General features: G+C 42.9%; 1 protein-coding gene across 4 annotated transcripts in view; it reads left to right on the top strand.

Annotated features, from left to right (window-relative positions):
• The window catches only part of LOC103758205 (probable E3 ubiquitin-protein ligase HERC3), a 44,011-nt gene extending 19,128 nt beyond the window's left edge, over positions 1–24,883 (top strand). Inside the window, exons 6-24 of one of the 4 annotated variants that reach the window (XM_029960738.1) lie at positions 539–669; positions 1,367–1,527; positions 2,009–2,085; positions 2,823–2,947; positions 3,494–3,553; positions 5,877–5,988; positions 6,498–6,687; positions 8,398–8,561; positions 9,086–9,199; positions 10,485–10,508; positions 10,595–10,684; positions 12,445–12,615; positions 13,242–13,385; positions 14,670–14,836; positions 15,921–15,987; positions 17,754–17,836; positions 20,991–21,174; positions 21,940–22,042; positions 23,094–24,883. In XM_029960738.1, the coding sequence (XP_029816598.1) occupies positions 539–669; positions 1,367–1,527; positions 2,009–2,085; positions 2,823–2,947; positions 3,494–3,553; positions 5,877–5,988; positions 6,498–6,687; positions 8,398–8,561; positions 9,086–9,199; positions 10,485–10,508; positions 10,595–10,684; positions 12,445–12,615; positions 13,242–13,385; positions 14,670–14,836; positions 15,921–15,987; positions 17,754–17,836; positions 20,991–21,174; positions 21,940–22,042; positions 23,094–23,302 (2,376 nt within the window). In that variant the 3' untranslated portion in view covers positions 23,303–24,883. Of the gene's footprint in view, positions 1–538; positions 670–1,366; positions 1,528–2,008; positions 2,086–2,822; positions 2,948–3,493; positions 3,554–5,876; positions 5,989–6,497; positions 6,688–8,397; positions 8,562–9,085; positions 9,200–9,571; positions 9,719–10,484; positions 10,509–10,594; positions 10,685–12,444; positions 12,616–13,241; positions 13,386–14,669; positions 14,838–15,920; positions 15,988–17,753; positions 17,837–20,990; positions 21,175–21,939; positions 22,043–23,093 lie in introns of those variants that run through there. The other 3 variants (XR_003915883.1, XM_029960744.1, XR_003915884.1) reach the window with 3 other exon arrangements.
• The last annotated feature ends 565 nt before the right edge of the window (positions 24,884–25,448 follow it).

Below are 25,448 nucleotides of genomic sequence, written 5' to 3'. Positions count from 1 at the left end.
GAACAGAGGAGAGGGCTAGAATTTGAAAGATAACTTCTCAGTTCTTGCCTTGCCTCTGCCACTTTGTAGCTGTTGCTTCCTGTTTTGGTGCCTCAGTGTCTTCCACTGTAAAATGAATTTAATAGCTGACTTTGGGATCCCTGTGGGAACAACGCCATTGTAGAAGACTAGTTCTGCAGAAGCTCATGTTCAAAGAAAAAAGTCACAGTGTGTTTTTGATCAACAGCTGACAGAGATGTGTGTAAAGTATTGGCTGCTCAGATATGTTTAAACCTTGCTGGGATTTCAGATTCATCTGGTGATGGTGGAGGGAAGCTTCTGTAATTTAGACATACATAAAGATAATTCTGTTCATTTCTGATGGGTGGCAAGGTATCTTATTTGGAAGCTGCATTAGCAGAACCCAAATTTCTCTTCTGAATCCTTTGGAAATCCCCAGCAATCTCTGCCTAAGCTTGGACTCATGCTGAAACTGGAGTCAGATACTGCTGGGTTATGAGTCCCTAAATGGAGACTATGCTGTTTGATTTGCTAACAGAGTGGAGGGGTGTTCACGTTCGGTGCAGGTTCCTGCGGGCAACTGGGACATGACTCCATGAATGATGAAGTGAACCCCCGAAGAGTTCTTGAGCTAATGGGCAGTGAAGTATCCCAGATTGCTTGTGGCAGGTAAGTCCTCTGTGCAGTCAGAAATTTTCTCTGGTGGAGGTTAATGCTGATACTGAGTCATGTAGGTAGGGGGAATAGTCTCGCTTCTGCATTCTCTGTGTCAAAACTAAATTAAATTAAATTTTACTTTCCATGAGAATTTTAAGGCCCTCTAAAGGAGATTGGTTTTTAGTTGGGGTTGAACCCTGTGCTGTTACCTGTAAAAGATACTTTTCCATCTTAATAATTCAGCAAGAGTTCAAAGCAGCAGCCCATTTGGTCACAAGTTTCCAACCCCTTTCATGAAAAGTGAGTTAGTAGCACTAGTGGTGTGTTGTTGGCTTTTGATTTGTACAGGCTTAGCAAATGGCTAGGCTAATACTGTGAGCCTGATACCAACACAGTGCTGGCACAAGCTGCTCTTTGTCATTTCCACCTAAAGAGCTCCATCCCATAAACTGGTGCCATCAGGTGGCAAAAACTGAGCATTGGTGCTCGTGTAAAGATGCTGCTTGGCAACAGCGCCTGGCCTAGGGGAACTGAGAGTAAGTTTTAGGCTGCCTTTGTTTTATTGGTTTGGTTTTATTTTTCTTTTTTGTTTTTGTTTGTTTGGCTTTTGTTTGTTGTTTGTTTGGTTGGTTTTAGTGATTTTTTTTTCTCTTAGTGTGGCTTTTCTTATTATTAAACAAGGCTCAAACTTTGTACCCATCTCTTACAGACATCACACTTTAGCCTTTGTGCCTTCTTCAGGAATGATCTATGCATTTGGCTGTGGAACAAGAGGCCAGCTGGGAACGGGGCACACTTGCAATGTTAAGTGCCCCTCTCCTGTCAAGGGTCACTGGGCAGCTCATAATGGGCAACTCTCAGGGAAACCTGGTATGTACTATGCACAGTTTGGACATAAATAATTTCATTTCACCCATGGCTGTTCAAATACATCTTTACATTGTTCCATGAAATTTCTGGAAATAGCAAAAGAATCCCCAAATGCACTATGGAAATTACCTTTTGCTCTCTCTGTTAATGTCTGCCATCTCCCTTTTCTCTTTTTATGGCAGAGTTCAGCATTTGGCAATCTTGAGACTTCAGAATTGTACTAAAATAGTGAGTTCTGAAGGCTTTGTTCTCTCTTTAAAGCCCCTACTGCAGTTTAAAAATGACAGCTTTTCCTTCCTGCCAGACCCTGTGTACTTCTCAAGAAAGTGTTACAGTGCTTGAGTTCCAGCTGATTTCAGCCTGGCCTTCAAAGGACCCAGGTGCTCCTGGTAGTTGTACAGGCAGTGCAAATGTGGGGGAGAAAGCACAGTAGGGACTTGCATTCATCAGCCTCTAACACAACTGTGTCTTTCTTTAACAGATGCCTGTAAATATCATATTGTTAAACATATCTTCTCTGGAGGAGACCAAACATTTGTGCTTTGCTCCAAATATGAGGTAAAACAAATGAAATATCTTTTCAAGTCTGCTCCTCTGTCCCAGCCTTCACAAGGCATCTTTTGTTTTTACTAGAATCTTTTGAAATTGAAGTGTTGCTTTGGAGTCCATTCTGCCATACAAACTCTGCCAGCTATGACAGTTTTACAGCTCTTGAGGAGTGGCTGAAAGTTGCCTTCCTTTTAGAGGCACATCCAAGCCATTAGGATGATCCTGATTTCACTTTGATCAGCAGGGAGGGGAGTCCAATCTTTGCATATTGGAAGCAAAGGACTGCTTTCCACGTGTGGCATTGGGGTCTGCATGATTAGTGTTGTAGGGCCATGAACCACATACACTGGGATTTTGTCAAGCTGTGCGGGATAGAGGGCTCAGTGCTAATTTGGTTTTTCAGCTTTTGTCTTCTTTTTTCTTTCAGTAAGTGTTTGACATACACTTTTGAGTCATGGAAATAGTTCTAGAATTAATGTGGTAAGCCTGTAGTTATACAGGGCAGTATTTAAGAGGGAAATGATTTTTTTATTTTCCTCTTTTTAAAATATATTTAATGATGGTTTTTTTCCATACCTCTTTATGCCTTCCCTTTTGGACTTCTTAGTAATGCCACAAGTTCCTAACCACACCTTTTCAGAGACCACACTAAGGAAGCTATCAGTTATATATTAAAACAGAGATTATGGATAGGTAGGAATTGTTTTACAAGCCTTGTCTTTGCTGAAATCTGTATCTTCTCACAGAATTCCTTGCCTGCTGATGATTTCCGGACCATAAATGAAACACGTTACACCTGTTTAATAAATGATGAAACTATAGATGTCTGGAGGCAAAAGCTTTTAGAAAAGAACAGTTCTAATTCTGTCAAGTAGGTATTGTGGCACTGGACAAGCCTTTTGTTGAAAGTTCTATTGAAATAATTTTGTTGGCTTCCGTGCCATGCTTTCACTTGAAATTTAGCAACCTTTTCAAGTGTGGTTCTTGGTCATTTCCAAGGGGAGGACAGTTGCCAGTCACAAAGCTGCCAGGTGAGAGCTTCTGAGCAAAACCAGACGAACTTGAGGCTGCCTCAACATTGCAAATGGTGGGTGGGAAATGGATTCTAAAGTTGTCTTTCATTGTGTGCTTAGAGTTCATGAAAAGCAGCAAGAACTTGTGAACAGACTGATTAAGTTCCTTCCCAAGTGTGCTTGCCATGAGAAGGGCAGCATAGGTGGAAAAGAGGCACTGCTAACACTCCTTTCAAAGAGGGACATTACATGATCCTGAATGAACTTCTTGCCCTCTATGCCTCTGAAGGGATGACCCTGACATTGTTTCCCATAGAAGGAAGGAAAGAGAGCTGAAGAGATTTGCTGGGACATCCGCTCTTAACCTGTATCTCTGTTTTCTTTTGTCTTCTTGCTGCAAACAGTAGTGTTGTTCAGATACTGTCCTCAGCTGCGTGCTGGAATGGAAGCTTCTTGGAGAAGAAGTAAGTGGCAAACTTCCAGAAGTGTGGCTTTCCCTTGAGGCAGACTGGATTCCCTTTACTTCACTCACTGCTGCAGTGGGATTTGATTTTTTTGATCAGATGAGAGACAGGGGCAGAGAGTGTCCCCTAAAGAGGTGGCTGGTCAGACCTGGGTAAGGAAGGCAAATGGTCTAAGAAAGTGCATGGTGAGTGTACTATAAGGCACAGATTTCTTGGAATTGTCACAACTGTAATTTTTCCTTACAAAATGAGTATCATCATCTTTAAAAGAGAGGGATAGGAATATGACATTAAAGGAAATGAGTTAAGCCAGGTATTTGAGTAGTCTCTTACCCAGCTGAGTTAACTGGTGGGGGCTGGTGCATGTGGAAGGACACTTCAGCACAGGCTGCTCTTGAAAATACACCTGGGGCAGCATGGAATCACTTTTCTTCTGGGTGACATCCTGCTTACAAAAGGAGGAATTTCAGATGGGTGTAACCAACAATAGGTGGTGGCAAGGATGTGGTATACATAGCTGAGTGAAAGGCTGTGGGTTGGGAATGCTTGTGTTGGCTGTGTCTGTAAAGACTGATGAGGTAACAGCATACGATGGGGAGGAGGAGAAATTTTTATGGTGATGTGATGAATAAATGACCTGTAACTAGATGAAGAAAAACTCAGTTACTCTGAGTAATCTTTCATAATATATTCCAAGAACAACTTAAAAAGAAAACAATTTACTCATTATTCTTGTGTTTTTCTGCTTGCCCAATGGTTTCTACTCTTAGGGTTGTGACAAGACAGCATGTTATTGCATCAGGAGAGTTGAGTCTTATTGGTTTAAAACACTCACTGAGGTGACTCAGTCCAAGTTGTTGAGTCACTTTAAAGTCTCACGTCTCCTTTGAATGTGGAAATGAGTGGAGTTTATGACTTCATCACCCCAATGCAGTTGTTCTTCCACTTTAGCCATGTCCTAGCAAGGGCAAGGCTTAACTTTTACAGAAAATATTTGGCCAAATTAATGATAAATTCTGAAGCCTCACTGAAGTGAGGCTGTATTTGTCTGTACCTTTATATGTGAAGTCTTACCTCACGGTGCACTTGATAGGAATACCCCAGTATATCCCTCTGGTATCCTAACGCCATATAGGCCTGTTTGCAGTACAGCATTGTGGTGCACAGGATTAGATGGAAGAGCAGCTTCTCTGTGGCAGTGTGACCGAGCCTGCCTCAGTACTACTTTTGCACAGCACAGCCTGAACTGCTCTGTACCACAGTGTGTCTCTGGGGAGCTATTTCCAACCTGGTGCCTGTGCTGTGATGGAAACAGCCATTCTACTACAGCAGGCTATGTTTAGCTTGTCATTTTGTTATAGTCACACCATCAAACTGACAAATGCATCCCCTCTTTATTAGCTACCTTTTCTTTCAGAGTGTCTAATACAGTGCTGTCTTGGATGAGTAGTGGCAGATTTGGGAAATCCTTAAGGTCAGTGGAATTGTAGCACTGACCTTTTTATACTAGCAACTGCAAGGGTTTATGTGCAGCTATACTGCAGACAGCAGTGGGGAGAGCCTCTGCTATAGATGCTGATCATGCTCTTGATGCTTAGCTGAGTAACTCACCTGCTGGACTGGACATTTGGTGTTGCCAGGGCTGGCTGTTGGACTACTGTCTTCCACGGGCTTGCATTCATTATCCCTCTTACACAAGTAGCCTGAGCAAATTAAAGCCTTTCAAGCACAGCAGAAAGGACAGCATGTTTGCTACAACTAAAGACCATGCAAAGGCTATTCTCAACTTTGTTGTGTTTTGATTGTGATGGTTGTTTAGTTTTAGAAAGTTTTGAGAGAGGAATTGCCAAAAAAGTTACTACTCTGAATATCTCCATGTTTTCTTTTGAAAACCCTCGTCTAATGTCCTCTTGTATGACAGTTCCTTTTCTTACTGACTATGATGGAGCAGATTTAGCTGTAACAGTTGTGTGTATGAAGACAGTGCAGAGCACCCTGGTACATACGATAGGTACCAGGTAGGTTTTTTTAAGCAGTCCAGCCTGTCTAGGTGGGCTCTTAAGTCAGTGAAGGAGTCCTGGGGAAACCTAAGACTTTGATAAAGTGTTTCTCTGCGAGAATCCCAACCCTAACCAAGGCCCAGAGGAATTTAGAAGGGAGAGTTGTTTTTACCAAGAAGACTCCAACTTCTGCCTTGTTGCTGGCCTTATGAATTCCTTAGAGGTCATTTGTCCATTGCTTGCTGTCAGGCCACGTCAGTACGTGCGTAATGGTGTCTCTTCCTTGAACTTATGCTTGTCTGTCTGTGATTTCTTTTTTAAAGAATCGATGAACATTTTAAAACTAGTCCAAAGATCCCAGGGATTGATCTGAACTCTACCAGAGTGCTGTTTGAGAAGCTGATGAACTCTCAGCACTCCATTCTCCTAGACCAGGTAATGCACTTCTGAGGTTTTGGGTATTCAGAGGGGAAATTAAGGCTTTATCCCTCTCTAACATGCAAGTACCAGCAGCATTTTTGGGGAAGACACTTCACGGTATCAGTGGATACTTCTCCATTGACCTGGGCTGATTTTGACCTTCTCAGAATATGTCTCTAAGACTTGTTTTGAAATGGCACTTAATACTTGAATGTCTGTTGAAATTAATTCTGTGTATGTTATACTTGTAAATAATTACTATGTATCTATCAGGAGTTGAGTACTTTATGGTTGCATAATTTATTCTAACTTGGAGAATTTCTTTCAGAAGTGCAGAACTGTGGGATAAAAGCGTATATGTTCCTCTTGCTGCTTTTAGCTATATTTATAGCTTTGGGTTTTTTCACTCTGGGTTTGACTTTTAAAACAGGGTTTGACCATTTCATCAGTTCTTAAACATCATCTACATTGTAGGTGCTCTATCACCCAGAATAAGTTGTCTGTTTTGTTTTGTCTTTCTCTAGATACTCAAGAGCTTTGAAAGCTTTTTGATTCCTCAGCTGTCCAGCTCACCACCAGATGTCGAGGCAATGAGGATCTATCTGATTCTCCCTGAATTCCCACCCTTCCAAGACTCCAAGTATTATATCTCTCTAACACTTCCTCTAGCAATGGCTATTCTGCGTTTAGATACCAACCCCAGCAAAGTTCTTGGTAAGAATCTGTCATTTAGGATCCATGTTGCTCTCAGCATCCCACTGTGGGACACAAAGTATTGCCTTCAGGATTTTTCAGTCACCAGTTTGTGTTGGGTCTACTGTTAGTGGCAGCAGTTGGGTATAATTTGTGATAAGTGTTGTTATGAAGCAGTCTCCTCTAAAAAGCATCTGGGAAACAAAACAACTCTAGGAATCCTCCCCCCAGAAACCTCTGTTCCCATGTAAGAGAATTAGAATTTGAATTTTAAACATGAACTCTGAAGAAATTAAGAATGTGTCATGCAGGTAAGAGATGGGAAGTTAGTTACAATAATGTCAAGCATATAAAATTTATGGTGGTGTGGATGATAAATGAGAAAAAAAATTCAAGTTTAGGAATTGTTTTACTTTAGAAGTAAAATATTGTTTCAAAGAACACTTACTAGGGGGGTTAATCTAATTTACCTTCTCTGGTTCACCTATATTCAGAGGCTCAATTCCAGATAAGTTTGCATGCCTCTGTGGGAATATAGATTTTTATGTATCATGAAGATTAAATGACCTTATTTTCTTAAATTTAATCAGATATTGTTCACTTTAGAATATTCTTTCTGTATAAGGTAAATAAAAGAATATACTAAATATAGCATTAAGTTATTTTGTCCTTTGTAAGATGTGGGATACACATCTTGGTGTGTTGATGGTCTGTGATCAAGCTGAACAGTAAACTCTTCTTCCACTTCTGAGTCTTTCAATTTCTCATATTTTTTCCTGAGCTTATTTTGAGCCAAACAGAACATATGCTGCTTAATGATCGTGACTTATGTTTGTTGAGCTATTACTGTTCCTGTTAGCTTACTCTGTTTCTTAAGGCTGTATTGTACTAAATCTCATCATGTAAAATACTTGTGATGCATTCAGACCTCCAGAAGCATCACTCCAGTAAAGTTATTTTGAGGTTTAGTGATATTTTTCTTTTATTTTCTTTTTTTTTAATTCAAAGAGGCTTTGGATCCAAGTTTCCTCCACAGAGTAGTCCTCTGTGATGTTTAACTTACAGAAATGTAGAGGATTCTCATATTTTACCTGTCAGAATCTATTGTCGTGTTGACACTTGAGAGGATAAACTGGTGTTTGTTTCTAACAGTTGACATGATGGTGTCCTGGACTCCAGCTTCTACTTTGCAGGTGGATTGGTTCTAGCAAAGAAGCTGATAGTCAGGGTCCCTTCAGAGGAGAGTTAAGGGTTACCTATCCTTGGCAAGAAAGAAATCAGCCTCTCTAGAGAAGGTTAGACCTTTAGTGCAGGTGTGTCAGGAGACACACTCTAACATCTGCTAGAAAAGTATGTGGTACTGCAGAGAATTGCCCAGGCAACTCTTATCACTCCTGAGAGACAACTGTTTGCCCACCAGATCACAGTATCTTGAATACCAGATACTTGAATTAAAGGTTGAAAACCCTCAAATTCAGGCTCTTGCACTGATCAGGGATTGGGCTTGGTAATGACAAGGGTGGTTGTATGAGAGTGGAAAGGGAAGAGCTTTTCAGTTTCTGGTATCTAGATGAATCTGCCTCACTTTCCTGCTCCTACAGCTAGGGCAGAAATAAGGAAGTTTTTCGAAAGAGTCTTCAGGTGTATTCCCCTATTTTCAGCTGTAACCTCTTATTTAGGGGTTACTCTGGCCTTTAATTCAGGTTTATATTGATGTCCTCTGCTTTCCAGATAACTGGTGGTCTCAAGTGTGCCCAAGATATTTCCTCAGGCTAGTGGACCTGTATAAAGGTGCAGTGGTTTACCTCCTCAGTGGAAGGAAGACACTGTTGATTCCAGTCCTGTTCAGCAGCTACATTACAGCTGCTCTCAGACTCCTGGAGAAACTCCACAAGGTAAGGGGAAAACCTGGGCATGTGTTGGCTCAAGATGATTCAGTCTTGTCTGCCCTTTGCCACTTGTCAGGGTAACAGTGGTCATGGGCTCTGGCTTGTAAGCTGTGTCACTGTCCACCAAGATACCACTTAGGAAAGATATTAGTGGTTTGCCTTAATCCAAGGTGCTCAAAGGTTGCTTAGGCCTGTCTCAAACACTAGAAATATAAAGAGTGCTGCTGCTGAGCCACCAGACTGTGTGCATTATGGCATCACAAATACTTCTCTCTTGATGGTCTGCTACCCCTGTGTTGTTGCTGGGTAGTCTGTGTGAGGAGGAGAGGGAGCTAAAATAAGTCAGAAAGAGGTTTACCTTGATTCTTCTTGGTTTGTACTAAAATATAAGAGACCATGTGTTTTTGCAAGACTTTCTCTGTCCTTTCTTTGCAAGCTGCTATAATTGATTTTATGAAAGCAAATCTGCATGTTCTGAGAGAAGTGGTGAATATATCCATATGTTAAAAACCATCTACTTTCTTCACTAGGTAAATCAGAAGGTTAAACATGTGGAATATGATAAGTTTTATATCCCTGAGATTTCCAGCTTGGTGGACATTCAGGAGGATTATCTCATGTGGTTCTTGCATCAGGCTGGAATGGTAAGAGGTTTCATGTATAGTCATGAAATAGCTGTCCATGTTTGTGCCTCTGGTTGTAGATCTGTATTTTCTATATCCTTAATGAGAGTGTAATCTATTCAGTGTAGGGGCATTGGTACATTAAATCTCTCAGATTTGAGTACTTGGTGGCTTGACAAAATTGACTTAAAAATAAGGCTGTCAGAAGAGCTGGAGCTTAACACTATTTAGTAACACTTGCAACAGTCTCTGTGATTATTCATGTGAATTTCATTTATTCCTTGCACAAGGGGATTAATTCAGTCACTGGATCCTTTTAATGTTATCGAGACTTCAGGAGCCAAGTCCTGTATTCTAAAATTATAATTTTTACCCTTTACTTCTGCTGTTTAGGCAGGTATTGTGAATAATGTAGCCAGTGATCTTAAAATGTTGCTCTGTAAGAGGAGGCAGTGGCGTTCTGGCTAGGGGACTGAACCAAGCCTCAAGAGATGTGGGTTCTATTCCTGGCTCTTCCAGTAACCTGCTGGGTGATCTTGGGTAAGACCCTTCACCTCTTTTATGTCTCACTTTCCCATCTGTAAGAAAGGAGATAACTAAACTAAGGGCTTGAATATGCTATGTGGGAACCCGGTGAGATTATTTATTATAGCAAGGAAAGGAATTCCAAGTGTGAAAAAACCACCAAAAAACTGCCCAGAGATGCTGCAAGACTAAAACCTGACTGTAGCTATAATTTTTGTGTGAGTTTTTATGGACTTTCTAAATGTTGTGTGTGCTGTCTGTCCCCCCCCCCCTGCTTTCCATCATTTAAGTAGTGCTGCTGTGTGCTTACTTTTAGTGAGCAGAACAATAAAATACTGATTCGAATTTATGTAAGTGGTAGTTAAAGAGTTACAGATGTGTTGATGTGGCTAATGATGAGTAACTTGCATTGCAGGGGTGTTCTTGTATTGCCATGTTGTTGACCTTATGGTGTCTCCTATTGTTTCATATGGTCTCTGCCTTGGGGGTAGTTTTTTTGGTTTTCCTCTTAAGAGTAAGTTTCATCTATAATAGGCTAACATAGGCTTCTATGCCAGTTAGTCCTCTTAGTAATGTTTGATGTTCATGCGTTGTATTAGACTTGTGTTTTTTCTTGAGACGGAGTTCCCATGCTTTTCTTTAAGAGGAAAAAAATGGGTTGTTGGTCCAAGAGGAGAAAAATTTACTTTGGGTCACCTTTGAATGAATCCATCAAAAAAAAATACAAGAAACAAAAATCGAAGGAGTGAAAGATTTTCATCTCTCTCTTTTTCTTTCACAGAAAGTAAGGCCATCTATCATGCAGGTAAGAAAATTGTTTTTCATTACTCTTATTTAGAGAAGTGTTCTGAAAGCTGTAGATAGGAACTAATCTGCCTGCCTTTCTTGCAGGATGCTGTGACTCTCTGCTCTTATCCTTTCATCTTTGATGCCCAGGCTAAGACCAAGATGTTACAAACAGATGCAGAACTACAGATGCAGGTAATCATTCTCTCTCCCAATTTTCCTGCCACATTTCTTTCTCTGCCTTTTGCAATGGTGCCTGCCTGGAAAGGGTGTCAGCTGGGAGTTGGTGTGTGCATCACATTATTGTTTCCACGATACAGGAGAGCACAGTAGCTGGAAAACCTCTTTGCCCTGGATGTTGCAAAGGCAGTGCTTGGTGTCTTTTCACTTCAAAATGTTTGGCAACATCAGAACTGCCAGATGTGCATGTGATGGAAATTTAAACCGTAGAGGGAAGGAGTAATTTTGTATTTGTGATAGTCCAAGGATAAGAAATAAGGTGAAGTCTCTATTAGAGGAGCTGTAAGACTGGAGAATTAGACAAACTTTCTGGTAAGTGGACACTTTTTCAAGTTTCTGCCTAATGCAGGAGTGGTTGTTACTTCTAACAATGAAGTGAGTGTTGAAGACCAGCTGCTGATGCTGTTTGTGGTTGCAAGCAGGAGCTGTTGTCAGCAGCCCCACCTGCCTGTTTGCCATGAAGGGCACAGACCTGAGGCCCTCCAGGAGAGCCTGTTGACAGGAGGTGTTCAGCTCCAGCACCCTTACCCTGTAGGTGGCAGCCAAGCCAGCTCACAGCCAGGCTGTGACAAGGGCAGCTGGCCTCTGTTCCAGTGTAAATGTCCCAGCACCAGACATTGCTCGCGCAGGGGCCTCCTGAGAGAGGCAAAGCACTGGGCACTGACCCTTCATCCAGTGCAGCTGGGTCTGGGACTAGTTCCATCCTTTGTGGAATGAGTTTGCTGAGGTGCTTGGTTGTCAGATTCCTTCAGGGTGGAAACCTCATCACAGTTACTTGTGGCCATGGTGCTGGTTCCAGGTAATACCCATCTCTTAGCTCTTCTGTGGCTGCTTGGGCACATAGCCTGCAGCAAGGTACAGGAGGCTTGGCCTATGCTAGGACGCTAGAGGCACCTTCTCCTGCTTTCATTTTGTTACCCTTCTGCATATGTTTTCAGCTGCCCAGTTTGTGAGCAGTGCACTTCTGAGAGGAGGGTATCAACCTTATCTTGGCAGAAGAGCAGACTGGTAAAGGTTTTGGTGCCCACAGAGGTAGGATCTTAAGGAAGGCAACCACATAGGGTCAGAGAAACCAGTAGTTCTGTGCATGCTGGAATGGAGGAAGCCTAGTTACCGGTGGACTTCTGTCTCAGGTTTAACTGACTTTGAAGCTGAATTTTCAAATGTGAAGTTGGCATTTACTATGGACAGTGCGTGAAAAAAAGTGTGCTATATGTGGCCAGAGCTTTGACTGGACTTTTTGCCTTGCCCAACTCCAGAAAATCCATGTGGATGAGGGCTTTGAATTGTATGTGGTGGGTTCTTGGTGCTTTACCAGATGCAGTTGTCAACTATCTCCTTGCTTTTGGTGTATTTGTAGCACTGCTTTCCCTCATGGGCTCTCTACCTCTTCTCAGGGTGTGTTCACATTTAGTTTCTGGCATTGGTAAGAGCATGAATAAAGGAATTTGATCTCTTTGTTGCTCAAACTTGGTGAATTGATCAGTGGACTCAAAACGCAAAACGTGTTGGTATGAGAAATGGTGTGGGAAATACCTGTAGGCATACAGGCACTCACACGTGTGCAGAGTGAGCATGTGATTCTTGAACCCTGGGGAAACCAAAATAAAAGTGTAATGCAGAAAGGAACACCGGGCATATTTGTTAACTGTTTTCCTTTCACAGGAAGAAAGAAGTTGAGCAGTGGCTGGTTTTAACCTCTCTTTTATTTACAGGTTGCAATAAATGGTGCAAATTTGCAGAATGTCTTTATGCTTCTCACACTGGAGCCTCTGCTGGCCAGAAGCCCTTTCCTGGTACTTCATGTTCGCAGGAGTAACTTAGTTGGTGATGCTCTAAGGGAATTGAGCATCCATTCAGACATTGATTTGAAAAAGCCTCTTAAAGTAAGTTTTCCCCATATCTTTAGCACTCTCTCACCCAGGAAACATTTCTGCAGCCTTTCAGCCATTCACATTACCACTTCACCAGTGTACAGTAGCTTCTGCGCAGGTAGAGCACACAGGAACACTTGATCTAATCAAGGCAAAGGTTGAGTGTTTCTCTTTTCTGACTCCTGGGGTGTCTTGGCAGGAGGCAGCTTACAAGGTTGCAAGCAGAGGGTTTACTCTCTTCTCTCAGTATGTCTAGTGTACAAGGGGCAGGGGAGGAAACATTTCTATATTATTCAGTGTCTGTTTTACCCTTCTACAGGCTATTTCCAATAGGACATGTTTTGTCTCTGAGAGATTGCTACAGTGTTCAGTAGCTGCTATCATGTTGCTGCTTTGGTTATTGGTACCACAGGTGGTTATTTATGATTTGCTGGAGGAGTTAAACACTTTCAAAATATCTGATTTGCCACCCCCTGTTGCCTTTCTGTCCCTGCAAGCAGAGCACTGAAAGGAGCTCATAGGTTGCAGTGCGTTTGGGCACTTTGGACAAATTGCTTTGCATGGCTTCCAATTAGGAAGATGTCTGATTCACTCAGTTTCAGCTCTGCATCCCTGTTGCTGACCTGCTTTTTCTACAGGTCATCTTTGATGGTGAGGAAGCTGTTGATGCTGGGGGAGTGACAAAGGAATTTTTCCTCCTGCTTTTAAAAGAACTCCTCAACCCTATCTATGGCATGTTCACTTACTACCCAGAGTCAAACCTGCTGTGGTTCTCAGACACGGTAAGCCTTTGCCCTCTGTACATGCAGGTTGAAATAATATGCTGCATTTAAATGACAAGGAAGTTAGAGGAAAACTATGGGAAAGAAATTATCTTCCTCTTGTTTTCTGCCCATGATACAATGTGAACTCTATTTTAAGTTAGTGTAGATAGGTCCATTAACTTTAGTAGAATGGCAATGGTTGTGCCTATTAAGGAGTTGGCTCTTTCTCTTTATTCTTATCCCATAATAAAACTTGTATTAAGGGTCAGATGACAGTTAATAGAACTCTTGTTATCTTGAATGTGACTGTCATGTGCTGTTGTACAGAACGAGAGGTTTAGGTGGTAATGGCATTAGAATTCTGTGCCTCCCTTGCTGTTCACATAATTGCAACCAATCCACTTAGTCATGCATCACTATCGCCTTCAGGATCTAAACTTGTTAAGGCTTTATGTGAGGAAGCTCTTAAACAGCAAAACACATGGTTTCTAGTGGAAGGTGGTTGGTTTTGGGAAAGTTTGGAGTGCAGGATCTGTATGTGTCAGATAGCATTATGCTGGAGATGGTAGTTTATGTCCTTTTCTTCACCTTCCTAGGTAGCAAGATGGAAAATGGTGTTGTCAGTCTCCCCCTAAGTTGTAGCTGCCCTGGTGGGGTTCTTTTTAATTTATTATTTATGTTTTACAAGGAAGGAAATTACATGGTACCTTTTGCAACTTGTAAACAATGTTATAGAGCAACCACTCCTCATGTCAGTGCTACAAAACAAGTCTTTTGACACCAAGAATAGTGACAGTGCAAGCACTGAAAATGAGTCACATACTTGGAACATTTAACAAACATAGGCAGCCAGTCTGTGACTGACATAACACTGTGAGAGTAAATATGTGAAGAAATGAAGGTCAATATGCCAACACTTGTGCTGGTATATTTGCCTGGGTGGCACTGTGGTTATGGAAAAGCTTTTAATTGCAAATAGGGTGGATGATAGGGAAAGAATTGTTGTTAATGTCTAAATGCAGAGGTAGGTAAAAAGGAAATAAAAGGCAGATAAGATGGAAAGCTGCTGTTGCTATTTCCACAGCTTACCATGGCTTACAAAAGTATTTGAACATGGTTTCTGAATCTTTATTTCTGTGCCACACTACAACAAGGAATTCACAACAACACTGGGACCTGATGGGAACTCTCTGATTTTGTCCCAGCTGGAAAAGCAAAGGCTGTCATCTTAGTGCATGGAGGAAAGAGTACTGTGCATTGCACCAGTGTGTCTCATCAGGATTTCTCTGTGTGGTTTTGCAGTGTTTTGTAGAACACAACTGGTTTCACTTGATTGGCATCATATGTGGTCTTGCAATATACAATTTCACAGTGGTAGACCTTCACTTTCCCCTGGCTCTGTACAAAAAACTCTTGAACGTGAAGCCCTGCCTAGAGGATTTGAAGGAGCTATCCCCTACGGAAGGAAGGTATGAAAAACAAAATTTGCAGCTTTTCTGGGAAGGGAGACCATCCAACTGAGAACAAGAAATGCCAAACTAGGTAAAAGCTGATCAATAAAACACCTCCTGATCCTTCTGAGTGACTGGTTAATTTGGGCGACTGTGATCATAGCAAAATATATGAGCTCATGGTGAATTTCATGTAAGACTTCTCTCCCACAGGCTATTGGATCCATCTGCTTAGTCTCTCACCCTCCTGACCCCCTGAAACTGGGTATCAGCATAACCAAAAGATACCTAGCACACCCTTTTGAGAACAGGGGTGGTTGCATGCATGATCCCAGATCACAGCCTCAGCCTTTCTCTCAAGCCAGGCTCGAGTTAGATCTGCTGTGTGTCTCCTGATGTAGCCCCGGGTGGGAACTGTATGTGATGTGAATTGTCCCATCCCTGAGCCAGTGTAGCTATGACCTGCTCCCATGCCAGGAAGAAGTTGAATAGAGCGAAAGAATTACTTTTTCTAAACGGTGTATTAAATCTTTCTGCCTAATTGCATGGGGATATTGGTTCCCTCTGACACTGAGAAGTCAAGATCCCACTGTCTGACTGCCATCTTAGTTTTTTTCTGCTGAGTTTCCATCTGATTTGTTTGCACCAAGGAACGGCTGTATTTACATTAATGAGATAAAATGCCAGGGAAGACAGCAGCAGGATTTTGAGGGACAGGAGAGTATTTTTTACATGAGGAGGATACAGATATAATCCACCACTCTCTCTTCCTCCACTCCCTCAGACCTTTGTGTGGTAATAACAGAACTAGAACTTAAGAACTAGAAACGTAATCCAGTTAAAGGTGATCCATGTACTAAGTAGGCATGGACTGTATTGATAATTTCAATGGATTGACATTTATCCTGCTTCCTACAAAACATCTCTTTATTTGAGGTATATTTCTTTCTTACCATTTGGGGTGACTCAGATTCTCTCTCGCAATCCTGTTACCCACATGTATGATGCTGTTTACTTCTGCTGAATTTGTTTTCCCTGTTAGATGTATGGCTTTTTAAATATCTGATTTTTTTTCTCATTTCTTTCCCTACCTGTTATGTAGGAGTCTTCAGCAACTTTTAGATTACCCTGGGGAAGATGTGGAAGAGACATTCTGTTTGAATTTTACAGTAAGATACATTTAATATATCATTTCTGTGATTATGGTACAGTTGAAGCCTGTCTATTTGTTCATGTACTCGCCTGTAGCACATACCCCATGTTAATGTTAAAATGTTCTTTGCTGCCAGCCCCCCCTTGTTCTTTTGTATGTGGTCCTGAAAACTGAGCTAGGAAGTAGATTAAGCAGAGTGGTTTTCAAAATAACTGTGTTGTCACTGTGACATGCCTTAAATGCCATTGGCTAACTTCTCGTGCTAGATAGTGAGAGGGAATTCCAAAATCCTTCTTGAAAATAGAAGTTAGGTTTTGACATCACTAGGTCAATTCGTGAAATGCTAACGCAGTTTAGAATTTCCCTTGCTGTCCTAATATTAATATTTTTTTTTAAACTTGAAAGTTTGTAGTGTGTGTACTTGGCCAGACTTTCTTAGGAACAAAATGCTGGAGGCTGTTGCTAGGAGACTTGCTGAGGTAGTCAGCTTTCCTGTGTACTGCAGCAGTAAAAGGACTTTTTTTTAATAGCTAATAACCTAGATGCAATAGTTTCTGTTACACAGTAGAGATTCCCTGAAATTAAGAGTTCAATATTGATAAACTTTATAATATCGGATACGGCCCTCAACACGCGCAGACATTTAGAACATACAAAGAGAAATGACACTGTTGTTCTCCAGCTGTGTTCTCCGCTGACTTGAGCAGAGTAAGGCCTTCCATGTTTCAATGTCTTTGCTTCAAAGTCCTAATGCTCTAACAGGTTGTGAGTGATGGGTTCATCAGCTCGATTGGGGTTTTCGACTCTTTGTCTGGGACCTGCCCTGGGGTAAAAACAAGGTACATGAAACTGTGAGTCACTGTGAAGAACCTTGCTGAGCTGGGAGAGTGGTGTCCATTTCCTTGTTTCATGAATGAGAGCACATAAACTCTCTTAGATCAGACTTATCTCTGAAGTGAGTCAGACCTGCATCTGACTGTCTCCTGCAAAACAGAGCTGTAATTTGGGATGAGGTAATGAAGCCATAGTGATGATAATGCAAACTGTGTAAAAAAGGATACCTTTGAAGTAGCACAAGAGACTTTTCTCCATTTTCTTTTTCACACAAAAGGGCATTCTTACTTTCTTTCTTACATTGTATATTACATAGTATATAAAGATATACAGATATATCTGCTAAAACTTTGACATGAATAAATAACTGATGTCCCAAACCTTGACATTAATAACTCATCTTGCATGTCAAAATCAGAAGCTCTTTTGTGAATGGCAACTTGAAAATTGACCCTTTTTCAATTTTTTTGGGTAACCAGCTGATGTACAAAATATAGGTTTGTACTGGTGCCATCTTAGGTGAGGCAAAAGCAGGAAGACGTCTGTGGTCATGTCATATTCCAGTGAGAGCAAATGAATTAAGCTACTGAGTTTCTGTTATAAAAAGGGAGTCCTTTTTATTGCCACAGCTTGTGGGCTTAGCTAAAAATCAGGTTTTTAGTTATCAATCTCTTTTTTTTTTTTTTCACAGGAAGTTTATCTAAAAGAATAATTTTTACTTCCTTTCTGAGTCCACATTTAGACTTAATAGCAGTCCTACAGCAAATATAAGTGATGGAAGGTAGGTGTGCTACACAGAGCAGAGAAAAGAAGTTTCTGCATATACAGTTTTCTTTGGCCCACCCTTTATATGCCAGTCATCAACTATGAAAGAGAACTCTGTATCTTACTGTAGGCATGTGCCCTGGAAAGTACTTCTGGTAAAATTGATTTCCTGGTTTTGTATAGATCTGCAGGGAAAGCTATGGTGTGACAGAGCAGAAGAACCTGATTGAAGATGGAGATAAAATTATAGTGCAGAAGGAAAATAGGTAAGCCAAGGGTACGTTGGGATGGACTCATACTTGTGGTGGTCGGGTGCAATGCTGCAGAAAACTTATCTGAGGTGAAACACAGGAGAGAATTAGTAGTCACTGCAAATAAATTCTAAGACCAGTTGTTCCAAAGGTACCAGGCACTAGTGGCGCTTGAGCAAAAAGCGACTTTTCATCATCTTTCCACCCATGTTTGGAAAATGTCCCACACACTTTTGGACAAACATCTTCCCTATAAAAGGCCTTCATGTAGACCCTTGGCGGTTTTCTCATTTTAAGGAGAGATTGCAGTATGATTTTGGCCCTTGAAGGTTAATATCCCTGATGACTCAGACAGGAACTGTACGTGACCAACAAAACTGAATCTGGCAAACTTGTTTATACTCTTAATTCTGGAGCCGGAAACACTTTCCCTTGAGTACACCCTGACCACCATCCCTGATTACAGCCATTAGGACCTACTGTACTTGGATTCTTTTCCATTTGACTGAACACCCCAGAGTTATTACTAGCACAGCTACCATTTCCCCCCCTTTTTTTTTCCAGCTGCTGAACTATTTTCTTCTCATAATCCTGTAATGGGATTTCTATAAATGCCATTATTACTTGAAGCACTGTTCAGATTCTTACTCTGCTGGCAAAACATTGTGATCCAGTGACTACTCAACAGCATGGTTAGGGGCTTGTGCTAGGATTGCTGAAGATCTTGCTGGAAGCCTGGAGATGAAGTAATTTCCTATTAATCTGATTATTTAAAAGGGTTCTGATTCCATCTAAAGCCATTGCTGTAACAGAAGCTTTGTCTGTGTTACTTCCTTACCTACCTTACAACTGCCCAGCATGGTGCAGTGACACAGCTAAATAGCTGCCTCCATGCAAAACCTACAGGGAGATGAAGCAGTGTAATTCTGGCTCCCTGCAAGGAGAAGATGGACTTCGGGTAAATAGAGGAGAGTTTAATTTACCCTTGCAACAGTGAAGGAAAGATGAAAATGGCAGTGATAGTACCCTTTAGGTGTTTAGGCTGGGCACATACACTCAAGAGAAAAACAGCCATTTTTCTACTGTATGCCATACAGTACAAAGGATATGCCATACAGTACAAAGATTTTAGCTGAGCAAATGTTTGGGAAGAGCACCCAGGTTAGCTTCTGCAACTGTTTATTAAGTCAGGATGGGAAACATGAGAAGAAAATCCTTAAAGAGAAAGGCTAGTGCGTAGCTCCATCAGCTTAACATTCCAAAATTCAATTGCTTCATCTTGACTGGAGTTTTGAACTCAGGCTAACCTCTAAATCCAAGTCTAGACATTGCTGTCAATTTACCTTACAGTGCTTAATGACTTCCTCCACTTTACATTTAGAGGCCAGGGACCAATTTGCTGTCCCTGTAGCCTGAATAGTTTGCTGTGTGCACGTCTCCAGGCACTGCCCTTCCCATACGAGGAAAGTTCATTGGGAACTGAAGAATGCACAGGATTGCTTTCACTGAAAAATGCCAAGTAGGAAATGCCTGTATTTTCCCTCTCTACTTTGGAGTTCATAAAATGTTCTTGAAAAAGAGTTCATGACCGTAACAGCCGGAGAGGTATTAAGCAACAGTTAAGTGCTTAATCAGCTTGGATTTCCCTAATGCTCAGGTGACTATTGGGAAAATTACAATAAAACAAATGCGCTGGAAAATAACTCCTCCTTTGCTATATGATTTCTTATTCCAAGTTTTCATTTTTGTTAGTCTGCTTCCTTATATCTTTTTTTTACTTTCTCACCTATCCCTTGCTGCTCTTGCATAGTGTATGTGTTGAGAATTCCTCCACCAAAAGGCCAAAATATTTCTTTCAGTTTTGATGTCCTCAGCTAGAGATTGAGGTATTGGATTCTATGCTGTTCTCTGATCTGCTTGTCCTTTGAGTGCAGGTGGAAGCTGCTCTTAAGCATCAGGCAAAAATGATGCTGCCACACACAGTGGTTTCATGTCCCAGTTTGCCACATTGCCTGGTGCACTATTCAGATGTTAAAACAATTTAATATTGGGAAATATTTTAAGTCACTGCACAAATGAAATTCTTGTTTGCACTCAGATCTTGGTGCTTTGAGAATAGGAACAAGAGAGTAGAATGAAGCTGTTTAACCTCCCAACAAAGTCCAGAGACTGCCACAAGTTTCTTACCAGTGACTACAGAATGTTGTCTTTAATGCTGTTCTTGGGAACCCTTGACAGAAAACAGGGTTGTCATTCTGACAGGAGTCATTCTCTTTGCCACGTACTCCAAATGCACAAGCCATATGTTTATTTAACCAGAGTGCAAAGGCTGAAGAGGAGGTTCATGTGCTTTCATAGGCTGTTTTCTTGCTCCGTAGTGAGGGGTGGTGATTTCTTTTAGTAACTTTCTTTGGGGAGGGAATTGGCAGTTTCAGATGCAGACTTCAGAGTAGGATTTCCTCAGTCTGTCCCCAGACTACAGCTTTGGCTTTGAAAGTGCTGAACCGCTGGTGAGACTTACTGGGGACTGAGTCAGCAGGAGCTGAAAACTGACTACACTAGGCTCTTATTTTCAGAAGTGATGTCTGCTGGGCACTGTCTGTTCCCTCTCCCCAGCAGAGCTCTTGCTCACAGCAGCCTGGCAGGCTGATGTCACAGTGGGTGGGCACAGACCCCTGAGCTGAGTAACCCTGGACACCTGTGGACTGAGAAGATCTGTAGGTTATTTCCTGGACTTCCTAAACAGAGTGTTGCAGGAGCTGGGCCAGAGGGTGGATATGTTCATTTGGTGACTGTATCCTGCTGTTTGCTTAACACAGCCTCTGTGCAGGTCATGGGTCCCATAGGGAAGAGGGTTCTGTTCCTGACACCTCTCCAGTGCTTGCTGTCACTCACTTTGTGGGCAACTGGTTACAAGGCCATTGGGTGTGTTTACTGGTAGTACAGAATCTGGGCTGCTGGGGAATAATCTGACACATGGTGGTAATTGTTGCTGAATACTTTGTCCATGTTGCAGTGACTCAGTGAGAGGAGGGCAGTGGGTTGAACCTGTTGGAGACTCAGGTTTGCAAAACACATTACAGGCAGAAATAGGAAAACTTAGCAGTGCTGCTGCTTTGGCATACAATTAAAAGTGCTTTCCTTTGCCTGCTTTCTCTCAATGCAATAGGGAAGAATTTGTTGAAGCCTACGTAAATTACATCTTCAACCTCTCCATCCATGAGTGGTACACGGCCTTTTCTACTGGCTTCCTGAAAGTGTGTGGTGGGAAAGTCCTAGAACTCTTCCAGCCCACAGAGCTCAGGGCCATGATAGTTGGAAACAGTAACTACAACTGGGAGGAACTGGAGGAGGTAAAGCTTCCCTCTTGTATTTTTTTTCTTTTTCTCAAGTACCAGGATTGTGCAGTTGCACGAGGTGGGCATTAACCTATGTCATGAGATGTAATATGCCTGTTGTCTTTTTTTTTTTTTTTAAATGCTCCTTGTACAACTTGCTGTCATTCACGTGAAAAGTTTTTTACTGGGATGTCTTGCTACTGATGAAGCTCAGGGAGGAAATTCAGGGTGAGGAAGGATGGGGAGAAGGACTTCATCTGCTGTTTTTAGGGATGAAACCTAAGACTGAAGGGAAGACACAAAGTCAGGGTCTTCACCTACAGTGAAACTCAGCTGCACAAGGGCAAAAAGTGCACAGCCAAGGGTTCAAAGGGGAGTCTGGGCACCAAGTAAGGGTTGTTATCTCTCAAAATTCATGGATGAGCAAGTTATTCACTCTGTCTCAGCCTCAGCAGTAAAAGCGGCTGTGCAGTGCAGCACACGTGATCCTCTTCATGAGTTCAGCCTGTGAACAGGCACTCCGGGATTTCTTGTGACACCTGTAATGAGCTGAACAGCAGAAGCCTTATGTCTGCCTTCCTCGCATTGCTGGGAGAACCTTTGCTGGGTCTTTGAGCCATGCTATTGCCCAACACCCATCCTGGGTTCTGTTTCAAAACTGTCAGGCATTGATGTGATGTCAGATTGATGTCAGATACTAGAAAAGATGAGGTGTGGGTTCTGCTTAGTCTTTGCTTTCTAGTGCCAGCTGAAATGATGTGATGTTTTGATTTTTAATAGAGTGCTGTCTATAAGGGAGACTACACTGCCACACACCCAACTGTGAGAATGTTTTGGGAGACCTTTCATGCATTTCCCTTGGAAAAGAAGAAGAAATTTCTCTGTAAGTGTATCTTGCAGTGGTGCAGAGTGTCTCCTGAAGACTCAGGTGGGAGTGGCTGCAGAGTTTCATTGCATTAAGTGCTAGAGGGTGATCCAGCATGAATGGCTATCTCTTGAGTTATCTGCTAGTCAGATCTGGTTTTTCCCTTCTGTTGTGTTGGTTTTTTTTCTTCTTTTATGTTCATTTTTATCTTCAGAATCACTAGGTGTGATACCTGCAGAGCAGGATCCAGTGCAGTCTCTCACTAGGTACTGGCGAGTTCTACCTAACATCAGGTGAACCTCTTCCCTGTGGGGGTGCAGAACACAGGCACAGTTACCCAGAGAGTGACATCTCCATCCTTGGAAATACTCAAAAGCTGGGCACAATCCTGGGCAGCTGGCTCTAGGTGGCCTGCTTGAGCAGAGGGGTTGGCCCAGAGGACCTCCAGAGGTCCCTTCAACGTCAACCACTGTGATTCTGTGACTGCTGGAAAGACAAAGGCCAGTGTTTTTGTGTGAGGCTGAAGTCAGCAGCTGTAGAGAGGGTCCCAGGACTCCTGGTACACAGCAGAAGCTTTAGTGGGTATCTCCCCCCGTCCCCTCCCCAGACCACCATAGGATGGTGCACAAGGGTCATGCTCAGGGGGCAGAGTGACTGTGGTGGGGAGCAGCAAGGAGGAGCCCCCCCCAGTCCTGGCATCCAAGGTGGTCTGCCTGGGAGGGATGGCAGGTGGGAGGGTGGCTGGGCCCCCTCTCCACAGGGCTGTGCCCCTGCCATGGGCATCAGGCAGCTTGGCTTTGCTCCTTTTAACCTGTCCAGGCATGAGAGGGAACTTTTAAGGGAAGGGTGTGTCGTGGGCTGTTCGATTTACACATTTGTGCACCCAGCACCGACGCTGCTCTCCTGCAGCTCTGTGAGCCAGCCGTGCCCTGCATGGAGCTTGGTCAGGGCTTCAGCCCCTCCAGGCAGGTTCTCATGGCACAGGTGGGGATGAAGTTTGCCTTCAGGTGCAGCCCTCGGTGGGAGGTCACCTGCCTGAACTGTCCAACCTTCCCTCTGCTTCTCCCAGTGTTTCTGACGGGCAGCGATCGCATTCCCATCTACGGCATGTCCAGCCTGCGCATCATCATCCAGTCCACCACCAGTGGGGAGCAGTACCTGCCCGTGGCACACACCTGCTACAACCTCCTGGACCTGCCCAAGTACAGCAGCAAGGAGATCCTCAGCGCCCGGCTGGTGCAAGCCATCGATCACTATGAGGGGTTCAGCCTGGCCTGACCGGCACAGGAGAGGCACAGACACTTGGGTACAGAGGCAGAAAACAATGAGCTTGGGTTTTATTTTTGTAAGGGAATGAATCTGAACAATTTTTTTTTGGAAAATATAAATAATAATAATAATAATAGAGATTAAGCAGTCTCACCCTGATGCTGCCAGCATTTTGTGGGGCTTCAAGTAGGGCGAGGCTGTTGCTTTGAATTTCCTTATCTACTGAATGAAATCAGTTCAGTGGGCATTTCTGTTCTCCTTCCAACTTGACATCACTGCCCTCCTGGCAATTCCTTGTAGTTTGCTTTTATTGCCCCTATACACACACGCATACACACACACACATACCTCTGCTTTTAATCCAGTTTAAATATTTTGATGTTTCCTTGCATTTACGTTATGGTGGAAACTGAGGATCTCAGTAATGTCCTCTTTGAAAAGCTGTGATTTCCCCCCACCCTTTTTTCCTCCCTTTTTAAATGCAAGCTGGTTCTTGCTTGCTTTGAATGGAAATATCCCCTCTGCCCTTTGGTCCTTGGTGGATGGTACGGGGCTGGGATGTCATTTTTGACCCCCAGAGCAGTGCATTAGTGATGCTGTGTCTTTTTGCATCAGGCTGTCTCATGGAAAATATGGTGGTTTAGGGGCATTGGCTTGTTTTTCCTCACTTGTCCTGTGTTTTGTTTCCAAGCAATGTCTTCTTAAAGAAGCCTCAGAGTCCTCTGGAGCGGGGTTTGTGTTCAGGCTTGTGGAAGGACAAACCCTACCTGAAATAACGGGTTTCTCAAATTGCCTCTCTTGTATTGTGTGTTTGTCTTGGCAAGTCTACAGACTACATGGGTGGATTTTGCTGAGCCCTGTTATTCCAATACAAGGTGAGGTGGCTGCTTTTACCACTGCCACCTTTCTCCAGAGGAGTCACGTGTGTGTGTGAATGTGCGTGTGCCAGGGTGTGTGAATGTATGAGGTGTTACAAGCTCTTCAGTCTGGTCAGGTCAAACAAGGAGCACAAGATCCACTTTTGAGCGATAGCTCTCAGAGATTGGTTTTATTTTGGCAGCTAGGGTTAATTTATTTTGCTGTTTGAGAGCAGCCCCTTCACTTGACAGCTGTTTTGCTGGGGGGGGACCTGAAGGACAATCTATATGAACTAGACTGGAAATATTGAAAAATCACTACCTAAATCCATCCTGTGTGATTGGAGAGCCTTTATCTTTCCCCCCAGTCTCGTCACCCCATTAAATAAAATTTGAATGATTCTTCCCTTCCCTTTCCCCTCCACCCCCCAGTTTTTCAGGTCTTGATGTAAATCTCATTTTAAGCCTAGGGTGGTTTTGACATTGACTTGTTATTAGGACATAGTATTTATGCACCATGTTCAATAGACAGTATTGAACTTTGCACCTCGTAACAAAAGGTTTGAGGCTTCTAGGTTTTTTTTTTTAAGACAAGCTGTGGGCTACATGGAGAGCCCTCCAGCCTCTTTCTAATGCAGCATTTAAGATAAATATACAATTATATCAAATGTTTATTTTCGATGTGTGTGTACATAGTACAGTATTATGCAATAAATTTGATGTTTAATTCTGACTGAGTGGCTGCCTTCTCGTCTTGGGAAGTAAAGGAGAGGCTGCTCCAAGCACTGGCCCTGCCTGGCTCCCTTGCCTCACCGTACCTCTGAGCGCTTGCAGGGAGGGTACTGCTTTCCTGTGCCCTGGACCTGGTGCTGCTGAGCACCCAGGCCCCTCCTGTCAAATGCTGCCCTTCCCCATCCTCACCTAGATTTGGCTTGGGTGCTGGTTGGCAAGTGAGAAGCAAGGCAGGAGGCAGCCCCAGCCCCAAGGCACTTTGCTCTCTCCACAGAGAGAGCAGGTGTGATTTTATCTGCCTGTCATGTCTCAGACAAAGTCAGGCAAGTCCTCTGTGGAAGAGCTGGGAATTGAGACTGAACCTGTGTCATTCCATCCCTCTGTGTTTCTCCTCCTTTCCTCCTGCCTTGCAGGCAGCAGGGTGTGCAGCTGTGCCTTTCCTCAAGGCAGTGAAGGCCACCAAGGTTTCTCCAGCTTGTGTCCTCCCCTGCCTGGTCCTGCAGACCCCTTGGCACAACATCCCCATGTCTCCTGTGACCTGAGCACCATGAGGTGTGTGGTGGGGC

This window comes from Manacus vitellinus, unplaced genomic scaffold, assembly GCF_001715985.3.
Source record: "Manacus vitellinus isolate BGI_N305 unplaced genomic scaffold, ASM171598v3 scaffold_0_pilon, whole genome shotgun sequence".
Classification (NCBI taxonomy): domain Eukaryota; kingdom Metazoa; phylum Chordata; class Aves; order Passeriformes; family Pipridae; genus Manacus; species Manacus vitellinus.
The sequence above is the reverse complement of the archived record's forward strand: the minus strand, read 5'-3'. Positions and strand labels throughout refer to the sequence as shown.